At 33.0% G+C, this 22,603-nt stretch overlaps 1 protein-coding gene across 3 annotated transcripts; it reads left to right on the top strand.

Annotated features, from left to right (window-relative positions):
* The first annotated feature begins 1,350 nt into the window (after positions 1-1,350).
* LOC123566296 (gonadotropin-releasing hormone receptor-like) lies at positions 1,351-12,074 on the top strand. 3 transcript variants are annotated; one of them, XM_045360254.2, is made up of 4 exons: positions 1,351-2,425; positions 9,576-9,780; positions 10,168-10,554; positions 11,666-11,905. In XM_045360254.2, the coding sequence occupies exons 1-4, from the start codon at positions 1,946-1,948 to the stop codon at positions 11,755-11,757; spliced, it is 1,164 nt and encodes a 387-aa protein (XP_045216189.1). In that variant the 5' UTR covers positions 1,351-1,945; the 3' UTR covers positions 11,758-11,905. The 3 variants fall into 3 exon arrangements, with proteins under 3 accessions (XP_045216189.1, XP_053406007.1, XP_045216188.1); XM_053550032.1 differs by having other exon boundaries at positions 1,353-2,425; positions 10,168-10,445; positions 11,666-11,977; XM_045360253.2 differs by having other exon boundaries at positions 1,360-2,425; positions 10,168-10,459; positions 11,666-12,074.
* The last annotated feature ends 10,529 nt before the right edge of the window (positions 12,075-22,603 follow it).

A 22,603-nucleotide genomic window follows, 5' to 3' on the forward strand; every position in this document is an offset into this window, starting at 1 on the left:
GCGTGCACGCACATTCTAGTCGCACTTAAATACACGCATGCACCTATATATTTACAAGTTAACGCATAAATATATACTGGACGTATAATTCTATGCGTGAACGCGTAATTCTGGATGCTCGTATATATGCGTGTGCACCTCTATTTTTACCAGTGTAGGCGTAAATATATACGTGAACGTATAATTTTAAGCATGCATGCGTAATTCTGGGTGCTTGTTTATATACGCGTGCACGTATATATGGACATAAACCCATAGATTTATAGGTGCACGCGTAATTATAGGTGGATGTATATATACGCGTGCATGCGTAAATTTATACGTTTAGGCGTATTTAAAAGTTCACGTATATATACACGCGCACGTATATATAAGCGTGTATCTACATATTTACAGACGCAAGTATAAAGATATACAGATAAACGTATATATTTATGGGTGCAAGCACATTTTTATACGTGCACGTATATTTTGAAATGTGTGTGCACGCATAACAGACTTTTGACCCAAATGGTACACCATAAATGCAGTGTACGCAACAGACAGCTAAACAGAGTTCTCGGTAGTTAGCAAAAACTAACATCAACACATTAATTAAATCTAAATTAAATTTCCTAAGATCAATTCGAAAAGATCATATCAGTCTTCTCAAACGACCACATGAAATAACGTTTCCTAAAGTACATTCATTATGAGAACGTTTTATTACACTTGCAATGCATGTGGCATAAGCACAAAATCTTGTTTATCTGTAATGTGCAGTTTTCAAAAGACTGGATCTTAGCCAAAAATGCGCCTACTTTTTCTGGTAATGGTTTTATACAACTTCTAAAATGACCTACGTTTAAAAGTAGGTTGATGTTTGTTTGTTTTTGAACAGGCCTCGTTTTCTGAAGAGTATAATTTTAGTTATTTAACTGATCCAGTTACGTACCTGGTCTCTGCAAGTAATGGCTTCGCACATTTTATTCGTAATGCATACTTTCAAATCAATTGTAAGATGGACAGATATTTTGAGGTAAATTACTTGATTTTTAAAAGTCCATTTTAATGTCAGTTATTCCAAATACGATACAACATATTCAGTCATGTTTCATAACTTTTGTACTTATCTACACAAACGATCATAACCAGATTTCACATCCCACGTTAATTGTAATGCAATGCTAAAAGCGTAATTCATTAGACATAACATTATTTGTAGATAAACATTCATTGCTATAAATATTTTATTTTATACGTTAATGTTTTAACTACTTGTGGTATTCTATTAAAGGAGTTTACATAGTCTGTAAATAATAAGCAGGCATTGACGGTCCATTGCAAAAACTAGGATAGCGGTTCGATCTAATAAATATAATTTCTTTTACCGCCGCAGCGAAAGGCGTATGTTTTCTAATATTTTTGTCAACATCAAGTTTTTCTAGTGTAGCGAAACATCTGAGACTTCCGATACACATTTATGATTGGCTGTTACCAATAATTTATTGTTGGAGGAAACTTAATAAGCAAGTAAGAGGTGAAAGCGTTATCACAGAACACGCTGATATTTCCCAGTACAGCACTGCTCAACTGAACTATTGGATTTCCTGTCAATCACAAGCTTGTTACTGTTCATAATGAAGGATATTTATCAGTTAACATCTTAGGAAAACTTATCTACGTCTAAAATGATAAATAGGATTATATTTTACGGCACTATTAATATTAAATAAATAACTTGGAAATAAAAGTGCAACTACTTTCCTCTATTCTAATTACTGATGCAATTTTGCAAGAGAGTATTTATTATAAGTAATCTATGATAAATGCATGTCATGTATGTGTTCGACAGTCCTCGAAGTAATGTAAGAGTAAATTGTTACAAACTGTCTTAAAATGGTGTTTAATATTTGCATTCAATAGTACTTTTACATTAAATTTGCAAACCGGAATTAAAGTGGCGATGTCAGAAAATTCAACAGCCTCGGGCCTTAATACAACGGGCATAATTCTTCGAGAAGCTCCAATCTTTGATGAATTGAATTTAATAAGTGTCCTTGTAAAGGGAACAATGTTTATAGTTTCATTGTTTGGAAACTTATCAACTATCGTACAGATGTACAGGATGAGAAGAAGAAAATCGACCATAAACACATTAATAATAAACCTAGCAACAGCTGATCTTTTAGTAACATTTTTCTGTATGGGATCAGACGCTATATGGCAATCCACCGTCCAGTGGTATGCTGGTGATTTTATGTGTAAAGCAGTCAAGTTTGCTCAAGTCTTTGCTTTCAATCTGTCAACATACGTCACGGTTGTGATAAGTTTAGATAGATGTTTTGCAATCATGGATCCTATCAGTAGAAACAGGGCTCCGAAAAGAGTTAAAATTATGATAATAGTGTCTTGGTGTTTGTGTGCGCTTTTCAGCATTCCACAGGTAGGTAAAATAAATGCTATTGTATCATTTTTATAAAATGGAACATAGTATTCAAGCTAAAGTTAAATTATACTCTTTAACTATGCCTGAATTCCAGATAATGCAATCGTTATTAATGATGATTTAGAAGACCACAAAGGCTTGACCAGAAATACATCTAAATCAAATATATGACTTAATATATCTATCAGTTATAAGTTTTCAATAAGATAAATTTTGGCTTTAAATATACCACGGTACAGTTCAGCAATTGAATGCCATAAAAGGGCTACAAATTGCAATTCTGATTTTGTAATTTGTATGATTCGTGCACATTTTTCAAGATACCTTGGTCAGCATGACTGCAAGATAACTGGAAAAATTTTCTCACATGTATTTTTCAAAATACAATTACTTTAATTTAGTCATCAAATTATCTTAAGTTATATGTTCCTAGTACAACCTTTTGAGCATTGTAAAATTAGATGGAGCTGGTAACAGATTGTTTGCTTAATTAGGTACAAATCACCGGTAACACGCTATCATTATGGAAGTATGAGAGACCATAAAATGAGATTTATGAAAATGTAAATTGGTAAATATTAAAAAATACAAAATTCAGCCAGTTACACAATAACATGCTTTTGAATACAAAGACGAAATAAACAAAGTAGATAATTGTCTACAAAGAATGATTTGAGCCGTGCCATGAGAAAACAAACATAGTGGGTATGCGACCAGCAAGGATCCAGACCAGCCTGCGCATCCGCGCAGTCTGGTCAGGATCCATGCTGTTCGCTTTTAAAGCCTACTTCAATTAGAGAAACCGTTAGCGAACAGCATGGATCCTGACCAGACTGCGCGGATGCGCAGGCTGGTCTGGATCCATGCTGGTCGCAAACCCACTATGTTGGTTTTCTCATGGCACGGCTTATTTTATCTTTGGTCAAAACTGATTGAAATATGACGAATTTGCATTCATAAAATTCTTATTTTTTTACTGTTACGCACCTATTTGATGGTGCTGTAAGTTGCATGAAGTTTAACTGCATAAATGTAACAATTATTGATGAAATCATTTTATGCGAGCATGAAATTAAATGGTCCACGTACATGTGCGCTTGTGAATAAAGTAGCCCTTGGCTGTTTATTTATTTTGTGGCAAGGATCCAGATATGTTTGATTAAATACAGGATAACTTATAGCTTCTCTTTTATTCACCAAGTCTGTCTTATCCGTTTATATTTCAAGCATGAAACATGGTCGTTTCTTTTATCTCAATGAAGAGCTGTAGAACATTTTGCCATTAAAGAATTCGGGTTATAGAGTGTTAATTACTGAAAAGAATGTAAATAGTCATTATCAGCAAAATTCAAATAAACAGGAATAATGCATTAATCATTTATGAATCTTTTAAGATTAGCTCTTTATTACGTAAGCATGTGGTTCCAATGTTTGATAATGAGACAATTAACCTGAGTATATTATTACTCATTTTACGAATATTACACTTGATTCTCTTTAAGCGAAAATTATACCAAGTATATATTACATACAGCCGGTTGCACTTATAAAATGTCTTTTGATTTAAATGCTGCCAAAACATGTGATAAATTAAATATTGTGCTACTTTTCACTTTGTATGCTTCAAACCTGTCATGATACGAGAGGTGGGACATTTTAAGTCTATCAAATAACATGTCATATGTAAACAAAGAAAATACCTATCTATGTAAAAATTGTGTAACACTTTTCTAATACTTTGTGTCTAATTATAACACCCTCTATTTTGTACTGCCTAACATTTGTTCAAATTTATCGAAAAGGAACAAAGCACAGATAGATAGGTTTAAGCTCATACAAATGGTATTATTCTATTGTGATATGTTTATGAGATATCGGGGCCAATTAACATCTGAGACTGACACTGTGGTGACATTACTTTTCACTTAACATAAACTATCATCTCCAAACTTTTGTTATGAAATCATTCCATACATATGACTTTATAACAAAAGGTTATAGTACAGAACGATTGCGGTGTCCCTTGCTCTATTTTAAATGCCTCCTTAAAAATGTGACTGCGTTGAGGAAATACAATGAAGTTCCTTCTTTTTAATTACATTCGTGGATAAAGGAATATAATGTCACATTTTTGCATGCCACGACATATTTGTAACATTACAAAATGTACGAAAGAAAGTACGCCTAAATCATCGCAAAGCGTGAGCACAATTGTCTAAGGTAATTCTTCAAGGGCATAGTGAATAGAGTTAAAACTAAAGTTTGTAAATTATATGTAGTGGAATAAATATCAATTCTGTGAAAAGATTATCATCACAGTCATATTTATTCAGATATGAAACTGAAAAGGGATGGAAACAGAAATATAGAGATAAGGAAAATGCACGGCATTGACTTTTTTCTTATTTTTACTGCAGACTCGTCTGTATTCTACGCCATATTCCATCATAATATTGTCGGACCAGTGTTCAAAGCATGTCAAAATTCATTCGCTACGATAAGTAATTCATCTCTTGTATTAAGTTCAGTTTCAACGTTTTGATTATTATACATATGCTATGTTGACTTTTCGTTTTCTTCTTTGGTGAATAAATTACTTAGTTAGATACCGATACAAGTTTTAGTAGACATGCCAAACTTGCCATGAGCAGTTATGCTGTTACCTTGAACTAAAACAGTTCTGCTACAAGCAAATAGCCCATAAAAACCTGTTTAAAGTGTCTGTCAGCGAAACGTAAATAGTTACTATTAAAAACAAGGTCATTACTATTAAACATTTCTTGCCATTTTTCTTTATTTAACAAAATACTGAAAGAACCATACTTTTTTTGCCAGTAAGAAATATCAAAACTAATCATCATTAGACATTATCATTGCAGTGTAAAATCCTATAACGACTTAAGATGTAACTTACACACGATTGAACTAAGTCTTAATTTTGAAAGACACTTTGATTACTTCTTTCTTAATTTCATTTTGTCTGGAACGTAGTGATACGGTTTATAGAATAGTGGCAGCAAACACATAACGCGAGGGAGCTGTCAACGAGAATCTATACTTCACTGCGATTTTCGACGTTATATGAGTACAACTTTTTAAAAATAAATCCGTTTCTGTGCGTAAATAAAACGTATCATATTTAACTAAAAACAGTGTTCACATAAGCAGCCAGTGTCAACGAAATAGTTCTAAAAATTATCGTCTTATTTGAATCTTGACCAATATCAAAACCGCGATACTGGTACCAACGCAGATAATGCATTTTATAGCTACTACTTGATGTCAGCCGTAATGAAATATTTCAACATGTCATCGCTGCATTATTCGCAATATAATATGGCAACAGTTCTTAATTCTCTCAGTTGTAGTTAACCAAAGTCTTTTTTATTACATCATTATTTTCTTATTTACTAGGAAAAAGCATTAATCACCAACACAAATAACACCAAAACTGATGCGGTTCAATATTTGCGCTGATGCGTTTGTTACGTGATCTAAGCAACAAGTCATTGTAACGTTTACGCATAAACAATGACAAATGACCCTTCTTTGCGCAAATCAATATCTGATGAATCAATTTACGACTCTTTATTTCCACAACCATCCTAGGTCATTGTTGGACTCCTATACTGCTTCAAGTTTATTGTACTTATTTGCAACATTTGTATCAAACGTCCACTTTACGACCAGCCTCCGGTCATAAATACCATGCACGTTCACAGATAACACTGTAAAGGTTATACATAAAATCTTCTTTGATTTACTACGCATGTAAATTTGCCAGAGTATAGTTGTCAGAGACAGATTCTATTTTCGATTGAATTCTATATTCGCAGACATATGCACATTTTAATTTAATCAGTGTTTCTATCGCATTGTAATTAATCTATTGGATATTGTCTGTTACTTGATTTCCATCTTCAAATTTCTGGTAGTCTGCTAATTCGTAGCTATGCAATATGTGTATTGAAGATTACAGTTACAACAACAGCATATTCAAACATTTACAAACTGTAATGAGAGTAGAAAGTAATGATTGTTCAAGTCATCGCTGCCAAAAGATATTAGCCTTTAGCTAAATAACTTTTTGTCAGGTCACCCTATATGTCGTTTTAAGATACATTTGTCTTACTTAGTGAACTACTTTCAACTGTTTAAAGGATGTACATGGTAACATACTTGCTATATTTTTTTCTATTTTACTTGTTTGAACTAAAAAACTTTTTCTGAAGATACTACTTACAAAACGTGGAATGGTTTCTTCCTGGTCTTTAAGGAATGATTTAATTATAACAAACGTCCTTATTTAAAAAAAAAAACCTGGAGCAAATATCGAATAGGAATGACTACATTTCAAGCACGCAGCATCCAATAAACAAAACCCTACATCAGATATATGTAGCACAACGTTGCTTGTGCATAATGTATAAAACATAAAGAACCAAACAGAATGCAGTAATAAAGTCAACCTTCGTATCTAAAAGAAACTCTCAACATAAATTCTCTTTCAAAACATTACAAAAAACCCAGATCTGCGACAATTTGCGCACAGTCGGTTCCCGTTTGAAGGTTAAATTCCTGTTCGAAAGCTGCATTCTTAAACCGGACAAAGTGTTGCTGAATAAAAGGGAGAGGGTTTTACAAACTTCTTCTACATGGTATAATGTCTAACAACGCCGGTAGTAAAAAGTAAAGCCCATAAATAATGATATGAATGAATATTACTTTAAAATTTTTTGCTGGGGTATTTTAAGACTTACTTATTCAAATATTTAGACACAAATTGAATCGTATTAATCCCTGGAACGCGATTTCTATTCATTTTAATGCGATATGTCAGGTTAGATGAAACATTAACTACATCAAATGGTAAGAGGTTCCGGATAAAATATCCTAAGGATGATAAACAGAAACATATCAGATATGGAGAAAAAGTAATCTTCTCCACACGAAAAGCGCTTAGACTATTGATTTTATTACCAACGGTGATAAGGTCTAGTGAATCAATCACACATATTACGGTTCTGTTTTTTTTTTTATGTTTTAACGTTGGCTCTACTTCCAATATATTAACACAGATAAGCTTTGATTGCTCAAGTATTATCTTTGGTCGGCATTTTGAAATGCTTTTGATATTCAATTGTAACAGTTTACGATATTGATATGGCATAAACTTAATTGAGTTTTACCTGCAAATTGAAATATTACGTGTTTCATTACACTAGAAACATTTTAGATATCACAGTCTCTTAATATACAACAATAATTCTACTTGTCGAGATACCAGTATAGATACGGATGCGCAGGCTGGTCTGGATCCATGCTGATCGCAAACCCACTATGTTGGTTTTCTCATGGCGCGGCTCAAGTAATACTCATATCAAACTCGTCCTTTCTAAAAGTATGACGTTTAATATCGTAAATCCCACCAATATACCATTGGAACTATTCATAATGTATCAACAGAACAGAATGAATTCGGAATAAACTCGCAATGTCGCATCAGTGACGTCAATGGAAAAGCGGGTAATTTAACTCAATATAGATAAGTTATTTTGACAGATCGAGTAGGTATTGCACACCGCACATGATTATACGCATCAGCGGCTTGTGTTTTAAATCAGGTATTTTACAGAAATGTGCTACTATATAGATAATATTACATGAGTGTCTTTTCATACTGAATTTATTAAACAAGTTGGATAAAATAATACAATTCGAGACTGCGAAGCATTTAATCAATTTTATTTGGTTTCGTGTTAAATGATTTTTTTTACTACTACTACTACTACTACTAACTATAATAATAAATTTATTTAAAGAGGATAACATATTTGGATATAGCCAATCTAATAACCTTTAGTATGAACATAGACAGTGAAGTAAAGGACGTGAATCAAAATAACGTATTATGAACAAATTAATCCTTAGTGGCAAAACAATGGAAAGAGTATAAAAGCCATGTAATATCCGAAAAAGACGTATAGAAATGTTTTGTTTGTTTTGTTGGATTTAACGTCGCACCGACACATGATAGGTCATATTGTCTTACGACATTCAAACAATAGCGATGAAATGTATTGTTTTCCATAAGTTTTATAAAATTAATACTAAAATTGATTATAGATGAAATTAGATGATATTCTGATGAAACCGGATAAACGATGACCATTACACTTTATGCAGAATTCTTAAAATTACTGTGGACAAGTATTTGCCTCGAGAAAAAGGAACAAATTAAGAAGAAAAAAATACAGCAGTGTTTGTAGACATATACACATAAAACACAGTCAAAGCAAAACAATTAAGCAAAAAAGACAAAACAATCACATCAAGCAATACATTTGTGTCCAAATTGGAACGGTCAATGGCAAATAACACACTACTTGGAGTTTATACCGGTAAACTGCACGCAAACACTCAAAGAAATCCCACTGTTCTTTATAAATCTAAATGCTCGGCTTAAAATCTAAGCCTGTTGCTTAAGAAACAATGCATTAAGTCAGTTAATAACTCTGATCGACTTTATGATGCTCTCATAGCTGACGAAAATCCTCCAGTTACATAACTGTTTCTTCAATATGTAAATATTATTTACAAAAAGACCTCGCAAAATGTTTTGTGATGATTCTTCGGTATTCTAGATGAAAATCATAACTCGTTGCATTTACTTTTGTGTGTTTTAAAATAATATTTTACTGCAGGCGTATATTCTTTTATGTTTTTATCTTATTTTACATGGGTTTTCGGATGAAATCTCAAGTGTACGATAGTTAACTACTTTTCATACCTTCCTCGAGGTAAAGCTGAACTCTACTGACCCTGTTCCGAGACAGTGTTGACTGGTTCCCAGCTTGTAATGGTCGTGCAGAATTAGTAGGGCAAACATATTGTACTTACTGCAAGGACCAAGACTGCTATTTGTCAATTAATTTATGCGCTGTAGTAATTATGCAATAGCAAAATATTATCCTACCCTGGGGCTCCCATTCGAAAACCCTTTATGTATGTCTACATTTCTTTGCAATAGCATAGTAAACCAGGCTAACTAACTAGCGGTTCTGCACAGTGTAGTATGTAGTTAAGCTGTAATGAGCCGTTATAGTACAATGATCTTGATGATATGAATAATTTTCTTTTTTCATAGATTCTCATATTCAAAGTGGTGAAAGGACCATTTAAAACGAATTTTGTACAGTGCGTGGATGTAGGATACCTAGAGGTGGCATGGAGCAAACGTGTATACAGTATCGTCTCCCTGCTTTTTAGTTTTGTCATTCCACTCCTTATCATGGGTATAGCATATGGCCTTATATCAGGTACCATCACGAGGAAATCTAGAGATTTTAGAGGTAAAGGAAAAATAAATTTTAAAGTATTTATGTTTTGTATTTCAGTTACAAACGCACATGTACATATATCATCATTCATTTTCCACGGACTGTCATGATAATTAATACACTTCAATGACATTTCATTAATAAAGACGTCCGTAGGAGTGCAAGTTTTTATAAATAAAAACAATGGTTCATAGTCAGCAATAACTCACAAGCAAGCGTAAATAAAGTTCCCTGCTTAAGATAAAATAGTACAAAAATAGAAAACACACCACTTCCTCCTCGCTAATGTTCTTACAGGTCATTTTAAGGACACAGCTCCTTAGAGTTATACATCTTTAATCTCTTTCTCAAAGAATGTGTTATTAACGCTAAAGTAATGTGAAAGTCTTATATTTTCAGAACCCGAAGAAAGTTCAATTACATCCGAGCACTGTCAATTTCGAGGTCAAGTACGAAGTCATCTGTTCAGAAAAGCCAAGAGAAAAGCACTGCGGATGTCTATCGTAATAGTTGCAGCCTTTATTATATGCTGGACGCCATATTACGTTGTATTTATGTACACAACATTCCTAGAACTACCAGAGTTCTCAAGAAAGACCCTGTTGGCACTGTCGTTTATTGGATTGTCCAACAGTCTACTCAATCCGATGATATACGGGGCATTTCATCTCTGCAAGGTGCATAGTCCAAGGTCAGTTAGACCAAATCAGCGCATGCGCAGCTTACACACGCCTCGTATTAATAGTCCTATTGTGAACAGGATTTTGGTGCATCAGTCTTCTCATGGTTGGCATTATTTGTAGCTGTTGTGTGCTTAGCCATTTTTGGTGGACACGTGCAAAGTAATTTATCGACAAACCATCATGTACTTTTTTCATATTGCATGACTGGAAAGTAATGTATACACATAAATATAAACAATAAACGTCCTGTTTAATTAATATGTTTAAAATGTTATCACGATTTTTCAGTATACATGATGAACTCCGTCGGTAGATTTACTAAGTGTTCCACTAGAATTGTCAATGTCAGTGTTCTTGCATGTTCCCTTTAAAATATGATGTCTTCAGCGACATAAGGCTGATATGTTACACTTCAACATTTTCTAATGTTGAATGAATGGTAATGTTAAACCTCATGGTAAATGCTTTATTTCAGAAAAAAAACGTAGTAAGCATTTCGCGCCATTAATCGGCGTAACCCTCTATTTTTCCAGTCGTACTTTTGTGGCATGTTACAGTTCAAAGAAAAATGCTCCCAAAACATTCTGTCTCGTTTGCACACTTCAGTGGAATACTTCTAAACATTCGATAAATGTGATAAGAAAAAACATGTTTTCTCATCAAAATATTAAGAAGAATGCACGATGCAAGCATGATATACAGTTTTAGTTACGTTCGCATTTGCCAAGTGTCCCTAATACACGTTTTCATAATTAAACAAAGAAGGATAACACGATGTTAATGACTTTAATCATCAGATTCAAATGCGCTTTGTTCTCTTTAATGATACTTTCCTGTTGTTGTAAAACAAAAACTTCCAGTATCTCAAACATTTTAATTCATTTGCTTGTGCGTTGCGCATAGGTAGTATATGTAAATGTTAGAAACGGAAAAGCAGTTTCATAGCATGCAGAAAAACATATACAAAACTAATGTATCATACTCTGTTTGAGAGATAACAAGGTAGCAACGACGATTTATTTATCCATTCTGAATAATCGATAAATGTACAGGTATAATGTAATAGCTACGTCTCTACCATGCTTCCTTTATTTGTCTGTTTGACGTTAGAGACAAATAAATTTAAATACTTAAAAGAAATCCATGTTTCTATGTAGGGTTACCTTCATAGTTCTGTTATAGGCCATTCATATTGAAAATGTTTTAATTAACAGGTGCTGGAGAAGAAAAGAATGGCCAAGCTACTCGCTCCGCACGAAGCGCAGCGTGCGACACGCAATCAACGAGGACCATATTGTTGTCGTGAAACACAAGAATGTCGTCGTACTGTGCCCAGACGGTGGAGAGATACCCAACAAAGATAAAATCAAGCAACAGTGTTTAATCGTGTTGTATAAGGTGAATTCAAGTACCAAAGATAAAGAAAACGTTAATATGTTAGAATCTACATCGAGTGGATAGTATATATTTATATTGATTACATTAATCAACGAAGAACCAAAGGACGTTTCAGCGCGAGTTACACATTTTCCTTTCCTATGATATATTGTACATATTATTGATATTGGTTGTTTGATGGGTATGAATAAATGAAGTATATGGAAACGTAAAACTTCTTTCTTTCTCAGATATCAAGGAGATAGTATACCTTAACATTTTATGTGCGCATGCTCAACCGAAAACTAACGTGAGTATTTAAGACAAACTAAAAGAAAACTAAATGTGTTTATAAATTCATTCTTCTGCACAAGTTCGTTAATCTGTCTCCGATCTGTTCCAATCCTTCTGGTTGATTAATAATGCTGAGATGATTAATAAATTACCGCAGAAATGTTTCAAAATATTGTTGCATTACAATGGCGTCACCGACATTATAATGTTACGTGTAAGTTACCGCGCGAAACCTTTTTTATTTGAGCTATTTCCATATAATCACTGTATGCCGAAATATTTTGGTGAGTCTTTCGCAATATTTTGCGGCTTTAAAGTACTTATATTGAAATGTCATGCGGAATGTAAGGAAATGAATGATGGTAACTGATGTTATTGGGAATATAATAGTTGGGTGCAAGGTTACTTATTACGGCCATTTTCAAATACTAATTGGGCACTTTGACTTTAAATACCTATTTTTTCCGTTTCCATTGCAAATTTGGTACGTGTTCTAAAGTCGTTCATATTTCAGGAGGCAATAGTGATGTCTTGAACTAAATTGATGTTACCATGGAAATGAAACCCGCGATCTATAAATCTGAATGTAAAATTCAATGTCTTATTAACACGATTAAGGAACACAGTTTCAGCTCAGCTTTCTATTTCTGTTTCAACACTATCCATTAGAATAATAATTGCAAGTACCATGATTTTTTCATAGAAAAGTCAGATAAGGAGAAGCGCTGTAAGTATTTTGAGCTTTGATATTTGCTTATATAAATGCAAATAAACGAACATATTACTACTTAAGAAATAAAGTGTTTTCAAATTGCATTAAACGATAAAGATAAATTTATTTAATATTTTTTCTATGAAATTATGATAAAAAGAACGATATATTAAGACACATTTTTAATCTCTGCTGCCATGGTTACTTTAAACGTGCTAATGCTAATGTTATTTTCCTAATGTACCTACAAAGCTTTTTTAACTGACTGATCAAACGATATATAATCATCTAACTAAACTGATCTCAAAACTACAACTGATTGATTTTTGGTTACATCTAGAATTTTGTTTGAATTTGAATTTCACAATTTGTAAAGACAGCTCACTTCATCGAACAAATTAATACATTTTTCAACGTTGGCAATGCATCAAATTAAGTCAAAGGAAAACAATCAAATTGAACAAGATCATGAACTGCCTACAGAAACACTGTTGAATGTTAGCAAATCAATAGTTATTTACCGCACTAAGCAGAGGATTGTAGAAAAATGAAGCTGTGGTTTACAAGAGATAATTGAAGTTCGGACACAAACTATTATTTTGTTTAGAAAATATACAAGTCTTTCATATGTGCTCGATTACTTTAATGTACATATGAACAACAGTAAGTACAGATAAGTTTTGATATAGAAATGCCGACAATTTCAATCAATAAAACGTGAAAGCCGAAAATAGTGTGATTAAAATCATATTAAATCCCATGTATTAAGTGTTGAAAAGCAGCTGTGCTGCCTTTCTTAAGGTCAGTTTGACAATAGATATTGTTTGATGTGAGTAATTCAAATATTAGAAATTGAGCAGCAATGATATCTTGAATTCTAAAAAATGAAGCAATCCATCTTGCCATAAGACTGAAAATAGGTAAATTTACCTCTAGGAAAAAACTATTCAAATCTTCATTGTAGAACTTTTTCTATACTCAAAAATCAGACAATGTTTTTCCATAGAAGCCCATGTGAAAACTGACAAGAGGAATAGTATTTTCAAATCGGTCTAACAAAAATTCAAGCACACGACCCAATCTATTTCATGGACTGAATTTACTTCGGATACAAGGATGCTTTTACAATATTTGGTTAAATGAAAATATTATTTGTAGAACAATATTTTTTTTTCAAACGTGCAGAACTATCTTAACTAATTAATAATTCTTTTGATAGCAGCAGGTGTTAGATTTTACATTTCATCATTTATATCTTTAATGTTTGTTAAATTAAATGTACAGCGCCATTGAATAGTTGAACGATCTTCCAAGGACTCTATTGATTCCTAACTTAAAGTTAGACGATTAAATTCCATGCTGCACCGGAACAAAAGGTTGGTAAATTAGTCTATTAATATTGTTTGTGCAACATAATCTATTTCAGATATTGTATCAATAGCCAGACTAATCATTATAAGCTATAACTACAATAGAAACAACGATTCCCGTGTTAATGACGGCCAGCAACAATTTACTGTATGTAAGCAATGTGATAACTGGCGACAGCTGAAAATGGAATTTTCAATACTTTTCGCATCCTCACAAACAAAGTCAAATTTAAACCAAGACTCGTGAATTAGTTCTGTTGTGCAAAATTGTGCACTAGCTTCTTTGCATGATGAACACGATATTTGGTGTGTTTAAGTAAACATAAAAACAACAAAGGAAAAACAACTTGCAATAATTTTTGAAATAACCAGTTTCGAATTCTAATGGTGTTTAATATTCTTAGGTACTTCGCACTTTTTAAACAGCCACCTTTTTGAAATAACCAGACTTAAAATCAACTGACTTATTATAAAAAAACGTGATGATCTGTTAGGCCAGAAGTATGAAGATTTGTGTAACTACAATGTATATGTACAATGTTTGACCTGCAAGAGTAGCGGGCAGTGCAACAAACAAGCTGCGTTTATAAACTACCTCGTCGACATCTTAATGTTATGAGTTATCCAAAACATAATATGAACGAGAAATAGCAGACACGTTGAAATGCTGTTTACTCCTGTCTCAGCTGTATTACTAATGGTGATAATATCTAGCTAAAATCGTCATTTATCAATTTTAAATCGTACTTTATGCGAAATAATTTGGGCTACGCTAATGATAAATTGGTGTAAATTACAAAGATATTTGACATAAAGTTGTGTGTAAAAGAACTTCTGCTCAGCTTATCTGTCAACGAGATGGTTTTCATCCTCTATGTATTCGTGACAAACTGCAATTTACTTCAAATTGGAATGTCGCCAGAATTATATCTATCATACATAAAATTCAAAGCACTTCGCATTTTCATTACTGAAATAGCTTTTAATAAAAGTTAAAAATTCATTACACTGGAAGAATATTGAAGGGAATAGTGACTATAAACCAGACATTGCCTTTGTTGGGGAAGTTATTAAAATGTGAAAACTGCTTCAATATGATACAAAAACTGATTACTATTTTAAACCATATCATGTGACGTCTTTCCTTGATTACAAATAATGTCATGATAAACCATCGTACACGTCAGTTTTTGTACTTCAAAATAGAAATGTCACGGTAATATAACATCTGATCGAACGAGTTTATATTTTCTTTTATTTCATTTAGCCAAATATAGATTATTTAATTTACCCATTTTTAATCTAACAGTAAAAGAAAAAGACAAACAACCATGTATGAGTGGCCAAAACGGACAACAAATGTATTATTTTAATCTTACAACAAACACACAATGGCTCCAAAAAGCGTTGCCATGTTGAACGCTGTCATACTCTGGTGCCTCTGTACTCATTTCATGAAAAGAGAAAAAAATTAGTATCTAGTACTAGATGGCTAGCACTAGATGTCTTGAATAAACTGTCACAACCAATTTGACGCACTCAGAATACTGCGTATCAAACATTTCTTCTATGAATAACAGAAAGTCGTTATATATTACATATAGGGTCGGTGGGAGAGGAACATATTTACTAAAGCCCGGGCGATTATTCCGTGCACATTGGCATATACATATCAAGCCGCAATGACCGACAGTGTATATTTCCTTGCTTGCAAGTATATGTGTAAAATCGTGGTTTTTCGCAAGCAACTCTTATGTATATGATTCTCACATATCTCGTTTCAGACCCGCACACTTTAAAGTTTAATTCGCCTTCCGAGAAAAGTACAGTTCCTGTCTTGAATTTAAACAGCTTTAAATCAAAGGAAAAATCTCTTAGTCTTCCAATTTGTTCTAAACCGTTTAGACGTGTCAAAATACGATTTAGAGACTGTTCATACGGCGGTGTACATGGAGTCTTCAATGATGCACTCTGAATAAACTCCCTGATAAACCATTAAAATAACGGATTTGTTAAAGTTCTTCCGATATGCTCATGAACGCCATACAGCATGTTCACCTTTCTTTTTTATATATATATAATTATTATAGTTGAAACTTACATATTCTTCTTGCCAGTAACGATCTATATACAGTTGGAACTTTTCAGAATTTTACAATGTTTCTTGAATGACATTTATAGTGTGCCATTTATTCCGATTCATATTAAACCGTAAAACCCAACTCACTCACTCACTCATATTCAATGCCATTGTCACTTATCCCTATATGTATATACAGTGTAGCTGAATGTTTAAAAATCTAACATGATTTTAAAACGATTTTTTACTAAGTTTGGTCGGAATAATTCGTCAAAGAGCTGGCCACCGAAGCTAAAAATAACAGAATCTCCAAACAATATCTCCTAAATCTTTCACTAGAGTTTCGAAGAATTCCACAGAAGTTGGCTTTAGGTACTATTAGGGAATATTCCTATTGTGCTGCACATTGATCTTTCATAATAAATTATTCGTCTTGACTTTTCGCACTGAATTCTATGCTTCTACAGTACCTTCTTATACATTTTATAAGTGATATAATATATATGTACTATGGGATCTCTGTGGCAGCCGCAAATCGTCTCAACGTAAATGGATTCAGTGTCGTTGAATGTTTTGGTACTTTTTGGGATAATGAAGAGTCAATGTATCTGAATAATATATTTCTGAATGAAGTATTTGACCTTAACCCGTCTACAATATTTTCCGTTACAGCATTTTTTTTGTTGTGGGCCTACTTTGCGATGCATGGCTCTATGGCTGTGTTTGGGGTGATCTGTGCTTCCGGAAAATCTACCTTACCTTTTCTCTTTTAAACCAGTTCTTGTTTTTGACTGAATGTCCGTTGAATATTTTAGTATCAATCGGATAAATCTAATATTAATTTGTGTGGTGTCGCTTTATGCTTCCAAAGGGTCTGTTTAATTGATACATCATTCCATGTTATGTATGAGCCATATATTTTTTTAAGGAAGCAGCATGTTGTCGGACATATTTCACAATCTTTTGAAGAACAAAATATTTTAACACGTTAAAGCTGGGACATCCTGTGGAAAAAAACATTAAAAGTTAAAGTGAAAATATATCTTAACAATTCGAGGAGTTCTACTTTATTTTTAGGTCAAGATAAGTCAGCATATATAGGGACTTTTACAGAATAATACATAGCTTACAGGAATGCATTATAAGAATTGGAGTTTTGAAATGAATAAACTTCTTGGTATTGTCATTTTGCATAAAAGTGCGATACATTCTTATTATTTGCATATCAAATTTTGAGGACGAAGGTGATAGCATGCATTTCAATTATTTTATTATCCCAGCAGTGTTGTTTGAACTCTGTGGCGGCCGTAAAGTGGAAAAGTCCCGAAGGATTATTTGTTTGAAATTATTTAAATATTAGACGAGCAGTTTACGGGAAAATGTCGTTTGAAGAAATATTCATTTTTTAGCACCACAGGTTGTTCCAAAACGATTAACTGTCGTAATAAGCCGCTGTATTATTATTAATATTTCTGGCAAAATGGTATGTTATAAATATATACATCTTAAGAAACGTTTGCTTCTGCTGTATTCCATGTGTCCAGGGGTGTACTCTCACCTTCAACTTGCGTAGATACGACATTTTGAATAACGCCAGCTGGGACAAAATAAGCTTGATTTTGTATATAAACTAACACCTTGCAATGTTTTAATCACAATACTTTCCAAGAAATAACAAAACAGGAAAAAATGACATTATTATTTCAAGTGCTCGGTATTTGATAGCTTTGCTTTAGCCATGTTATGAAAGTATTTCACTACATCCAAATCGAAACTTCTTGCGTTTTAAAGAAAACATACTAAAAGCCAATATCAACCCCGTCCTTATCACCCAAGCTTTCTAAAAGTGAAGTATAAAAGTCAAGTATGAAAAGCAATTATTCATGTTCATGGATGGTGCATTATTACATCTTCAGGGTTTGTTAAATGACAATTTAAGAAAATATGATACATTATGATTACTTAAAGATACAATTTCATTAAGTATAGCAATGTCTGTTTAATTGTAATTTCTAAATATCTCATACGTTTATGTAATATTTTAAACACATTTTCAACATCTCTTCCTTTTTAGCTTAATTTTAATTTAGCGATGAGATGGAACTTAAAGGTAAGCAGCCCACCAATCCGTCCGACCTGAAATTTTGAATATTACAACAACAAAAAAATGATCAATATATCTTCAAATAACTGTGGATACAGTTTGGAGGCAATCAGAAAAGAATGTCATTTTATTTCATTTAAAGACAATAATGTTTTTGCCATAGCAAGAGACAGGGTGAAAATGGCTAAAAAAATACGGCTGAAAAATATAATCGGAAAAGCTTACATGGAATTAGATGTATTAGGCAGAGGGCAATAAAAATATGATATAATTTGTAATATTGCAACCAGCACAGAAGTAACAACGAGGCAAGTAACTGTGCAATGGCACACCGACCCCTCCCTTCCCCCACCCCCACCCCCGAGAAAAAAGATCGATTGCCAAAGTAACTGCTTTGGTACAGAACATGTTTTAGCCAAAGATGTTCGATATAGAATGGGCAGGTTCACACATATATTATCTGCACTAGGTGATTTTATGTGACATAAAGTGTTTAATAACCTGTCCGCCTATTCGCCATTAGTCTTTCTTCTTCGCGTTCAAATTCCTCACATTACAAAAGCCAACCAATGACTGAAGATTTCGGATCCACTTTACCTAAGAATGACTTCTTTCTGAATGTATTTCGGGTAATAAAGAATACATTGATTTTTATCTTGACTTATGGTTCTAACAACGCGTAGGAGTAAATTTAATGCATACCAGATGAGCTATAGCAAGCAAGACAAGATCCTTCCTGACATTTATCGACAAAAAGCTATATTCAGAATGTTTAGATGCTCATATTTTATAGAAACAAAAGTTTAATTATTTGAGTTTTAAGTTTCAGGCTGTATTATAAACCATTGCGAGAAATATTGTTAATACCAATATACTGCTTGGCAATAAAAGTGAAAATCGGAGGAAAACAATTTTTATATACAGACCATAAAAGTAAAACGTCCATTTAAATCATTCAAGCGTAAACACGCTACATATGCGCAACGAGGCTTGCTGGGTTTAGTACACGAAAACGACTCGTCGCGGATCAAACTGAAGATATACACTACTAGGCTTTAAATCATTAATCAATTTACTATCTTCGACCGCTGCTCTCGAAATCTTAGTGTAAATTATGTTCAAGTAAGTAAGTAATTTAAATATTCAATAATCAATTTCATAAATATCTATTTGCGGAAGGAAACTTTGAAACAGAAATAGATGGTATTACATGAGTGTCGTTTCATACGAATTGAATAATAATTTGAGCGGTTCTGCGAGAATTTTATCAATTTATTTCAACGAGTTTAATAAATTCCAAATGTATCATTCTCTTTATCAGACGTTAGCTCTTCCTGCTGAAACATCAAAATTTCTTTTTGAGACCAAGACAATTAGACCAATGTTTTTTTTTTGTTTTCTTAAAACGTCAACGCTTTATTACAAAAGTAAAAAAATGACTTTATTTCACTAGAACGACGTTAAAATGTGATAATTCTAGTTAATTGTTAGGTAACAACTTAAAGTAAATGTGAATTTTTGTAAAACATATTTTTATCACTTTATGTTTGGTAATTTGAATTGAAATTAACCATTGCTTTGACCTTTCATTATCATCAAAATCAAGAAGGTGCAATATATTTGCACTGACTGATATAAATCTATCACACAAAGTATGTACTTACACCGATAATAACGCTTTTACACTTAAATCAATATGTAATTAAAGAGTTTATGACTGCAAATGTCTATTATAGAGATATATTATTGATTCTAGTTAACTATTCTTCGTGGTTTCAAAGTAAAGGCGTCCATTTATAGCGCTGTATATCTAAATATTTAATATTTCTGTAGGAAATGTCATGTTACTTGCTTCGACTGAAACGCCGCGAGAGACATTGATATTTACATGGTGTCATTCAGGCGTTAGTAACAAAAGCGTTAAAGCATGAACCTCTGCACTTGCCTTAAATATATTCAAGGAAAACATAATTATATACTTTCTTTTTTTTTTGAGCAAAATAGTCATTCTTAATAAAATCAATACGTTTAAGAAATTCAATGTTTAGCTAGAGCTTTCTACGAAGTAGGCTTTTGCAACTTCTAAGGAAAGTTAACTTAGAGTGATTCCTGAAAAGAACGTTGAATAAGACTAACACAGCCGAGAAATGATTAAGACTAAAGAAAATACAACTGGATTGAATTAAACCAAAGTTTTATCTGCAGAAACAAACATAAATAAAAGTCAACAAGTAGATGTCATATGTCCATCTAAACAGAGAATAATTGTAGACAAATAAAGACAAGATGACAGAGATAATCAAAATTTTGAAAGTAAGGGATACGTTTTGGTTTATAAAATACAATCTGTATCAGAAGTATTCAATGTTAAATTTAATTTCAAAAAATAAAGAAAGAAACTAATGGCATCTTTATCCACAACAAGGTCAATGAATCAACGTCGCAGTACCTACTAGTTAAACAATTGGCCTGTGAAATTGTGCATTGATAAGAGAACTTGTGAGTCGTCAGTTTTAAATAACTTTCCATGGTTGTAGGTAATTAGTACAGACTTGCGTTTTTTTTTCATAAATGTCTTTTCCACAAACTCTTTTCAAATTAGTAAAATTATGGATTTACTCTGCTTCACTCTTTAATATGTTGCTTTTTTATCGGTTGATTAAATATCGGAAGGTTATTCCAAGAACACTGTAAATTTCGTAAATAATATGCACATGTGACGAATGAAATGTTATGTTACATAAAAACTTAATACACATGTCTAGAAGCAGTCTGTTGATATTAGCTGTGAAACTGTATCTGTATCGGCCAGTATCATTTTCGAAAATACTAGACTTGAAGCGACTTATTATGACAATATTTAATGATCTGTCTCAAGTAAATATTTTTCAGTAGTTGGTATCTACGTGCATGTTATAGTAACGGCACAATGTCATGTAACTAACAAGGTATAGTGGAAAAACGCTTTGCTGTCAATCCATAGGTCCTCGGCTCTGTCCGGGAACTTGAACTCTTTGAGATGGTCTTTAGTGTAACCCATCCAACTAGGAGGCCATGTATTAGTACTTGTGAAAAACGAGGGTACATTAAAGAAGCAGGCTGTCTATTCACAAAAAGCTAGGTGAAGTTAGGCAGGCATGCCTATATCTAAATATGTCTCTCCTCGTTCTATCCCTCCTGTCAGGAACGCTCTTTACATGAGGAGGATGAACTGGCGCCCTGATATGGCTGCCGATAAATTTTCTTTCTACTGATTGGACCAAACTGATAATTTTATCTTAAAAACTTACCAGAATTGAATTCAGTATATTGCTTTTCAAATATTTAAAATGATATAAAGTACCACTTCCTACAAAGGCCTTGCATTGAAATACAAATTGCTACTCATATTTTCTTTTCCAAGGCTAATTTGACATCATAGAATAGTCTTTGAATAGTTTTGTGAGCATATGTGGTGCAGTATCTCTATGACCTTCCATTGTGAGATATTTATACATCATATTTGAAAGTACCATGTCAACATTTATTACATGGACAATACGTACTTAAGCGTATTGTAACTAGAGCGTAACAGCAATCTTTTACCTTCGGTATCAGGTGCCGACGCCCTTATCTCTGATTATATTTGGAAAATAAGTCCGAGGAAAAACGTTTTCAGATATTTACGTGAAGCGTTTTATATATTTTTTCTGCTGTGTCTCTGATGCATTATTTGGTGTTAACATATTTATTTTCCCAATATATACATTTCAACGATTTTTACATACATAAATTCTGGATGGACTTTATGTTTGATTGCATTAGGTGGCAGGGGAGCGGTTTCGTAGTTTGGCCCCGGTCGATTTTCTGTATAAACAGGACAGGGTAGATATAAAAGCATATCTATCTTACTGGTTATTTATCATTATTAATTCTTTAACATATCTGGGGAATGAGGAACGGTTAATGATTCTACATGGCGGGTGTTTTAAAATTCCTAGCTCCGTACTTCCGGTTGAGGCTAAAACATAAACATCAGAACAAAAAGTCGGCCAGACGCTCGGCTGTCATCCATCCACTTTTTTTCAAGTGAAAATTAGGGAAATAAAGTGGTGGTTGGGAGACACATTCCACACCACCTGGGTATGCATCTATGTTCGCACTATACATATATGCTACGAACTTGGATTTAAAAATACAAAATGGATGAATGGCAGAGTTCAAAGTGAGGCCCGG

This window comes from Mercenaria mercenaria, chromosome 8 (assembly GCF_021730395.1).
Source record: "Mercenaria mercenaria strain notata chromosome 8, MADL_Memer_1, whole genome shotgun sequence".
Classification (NCBI taxonomy): Eukaryota; Metazoa; Mollusca; class Bivalvia; order Venerida; family Veneridae; genus Mercenaria; species Mercenaria mercenaria.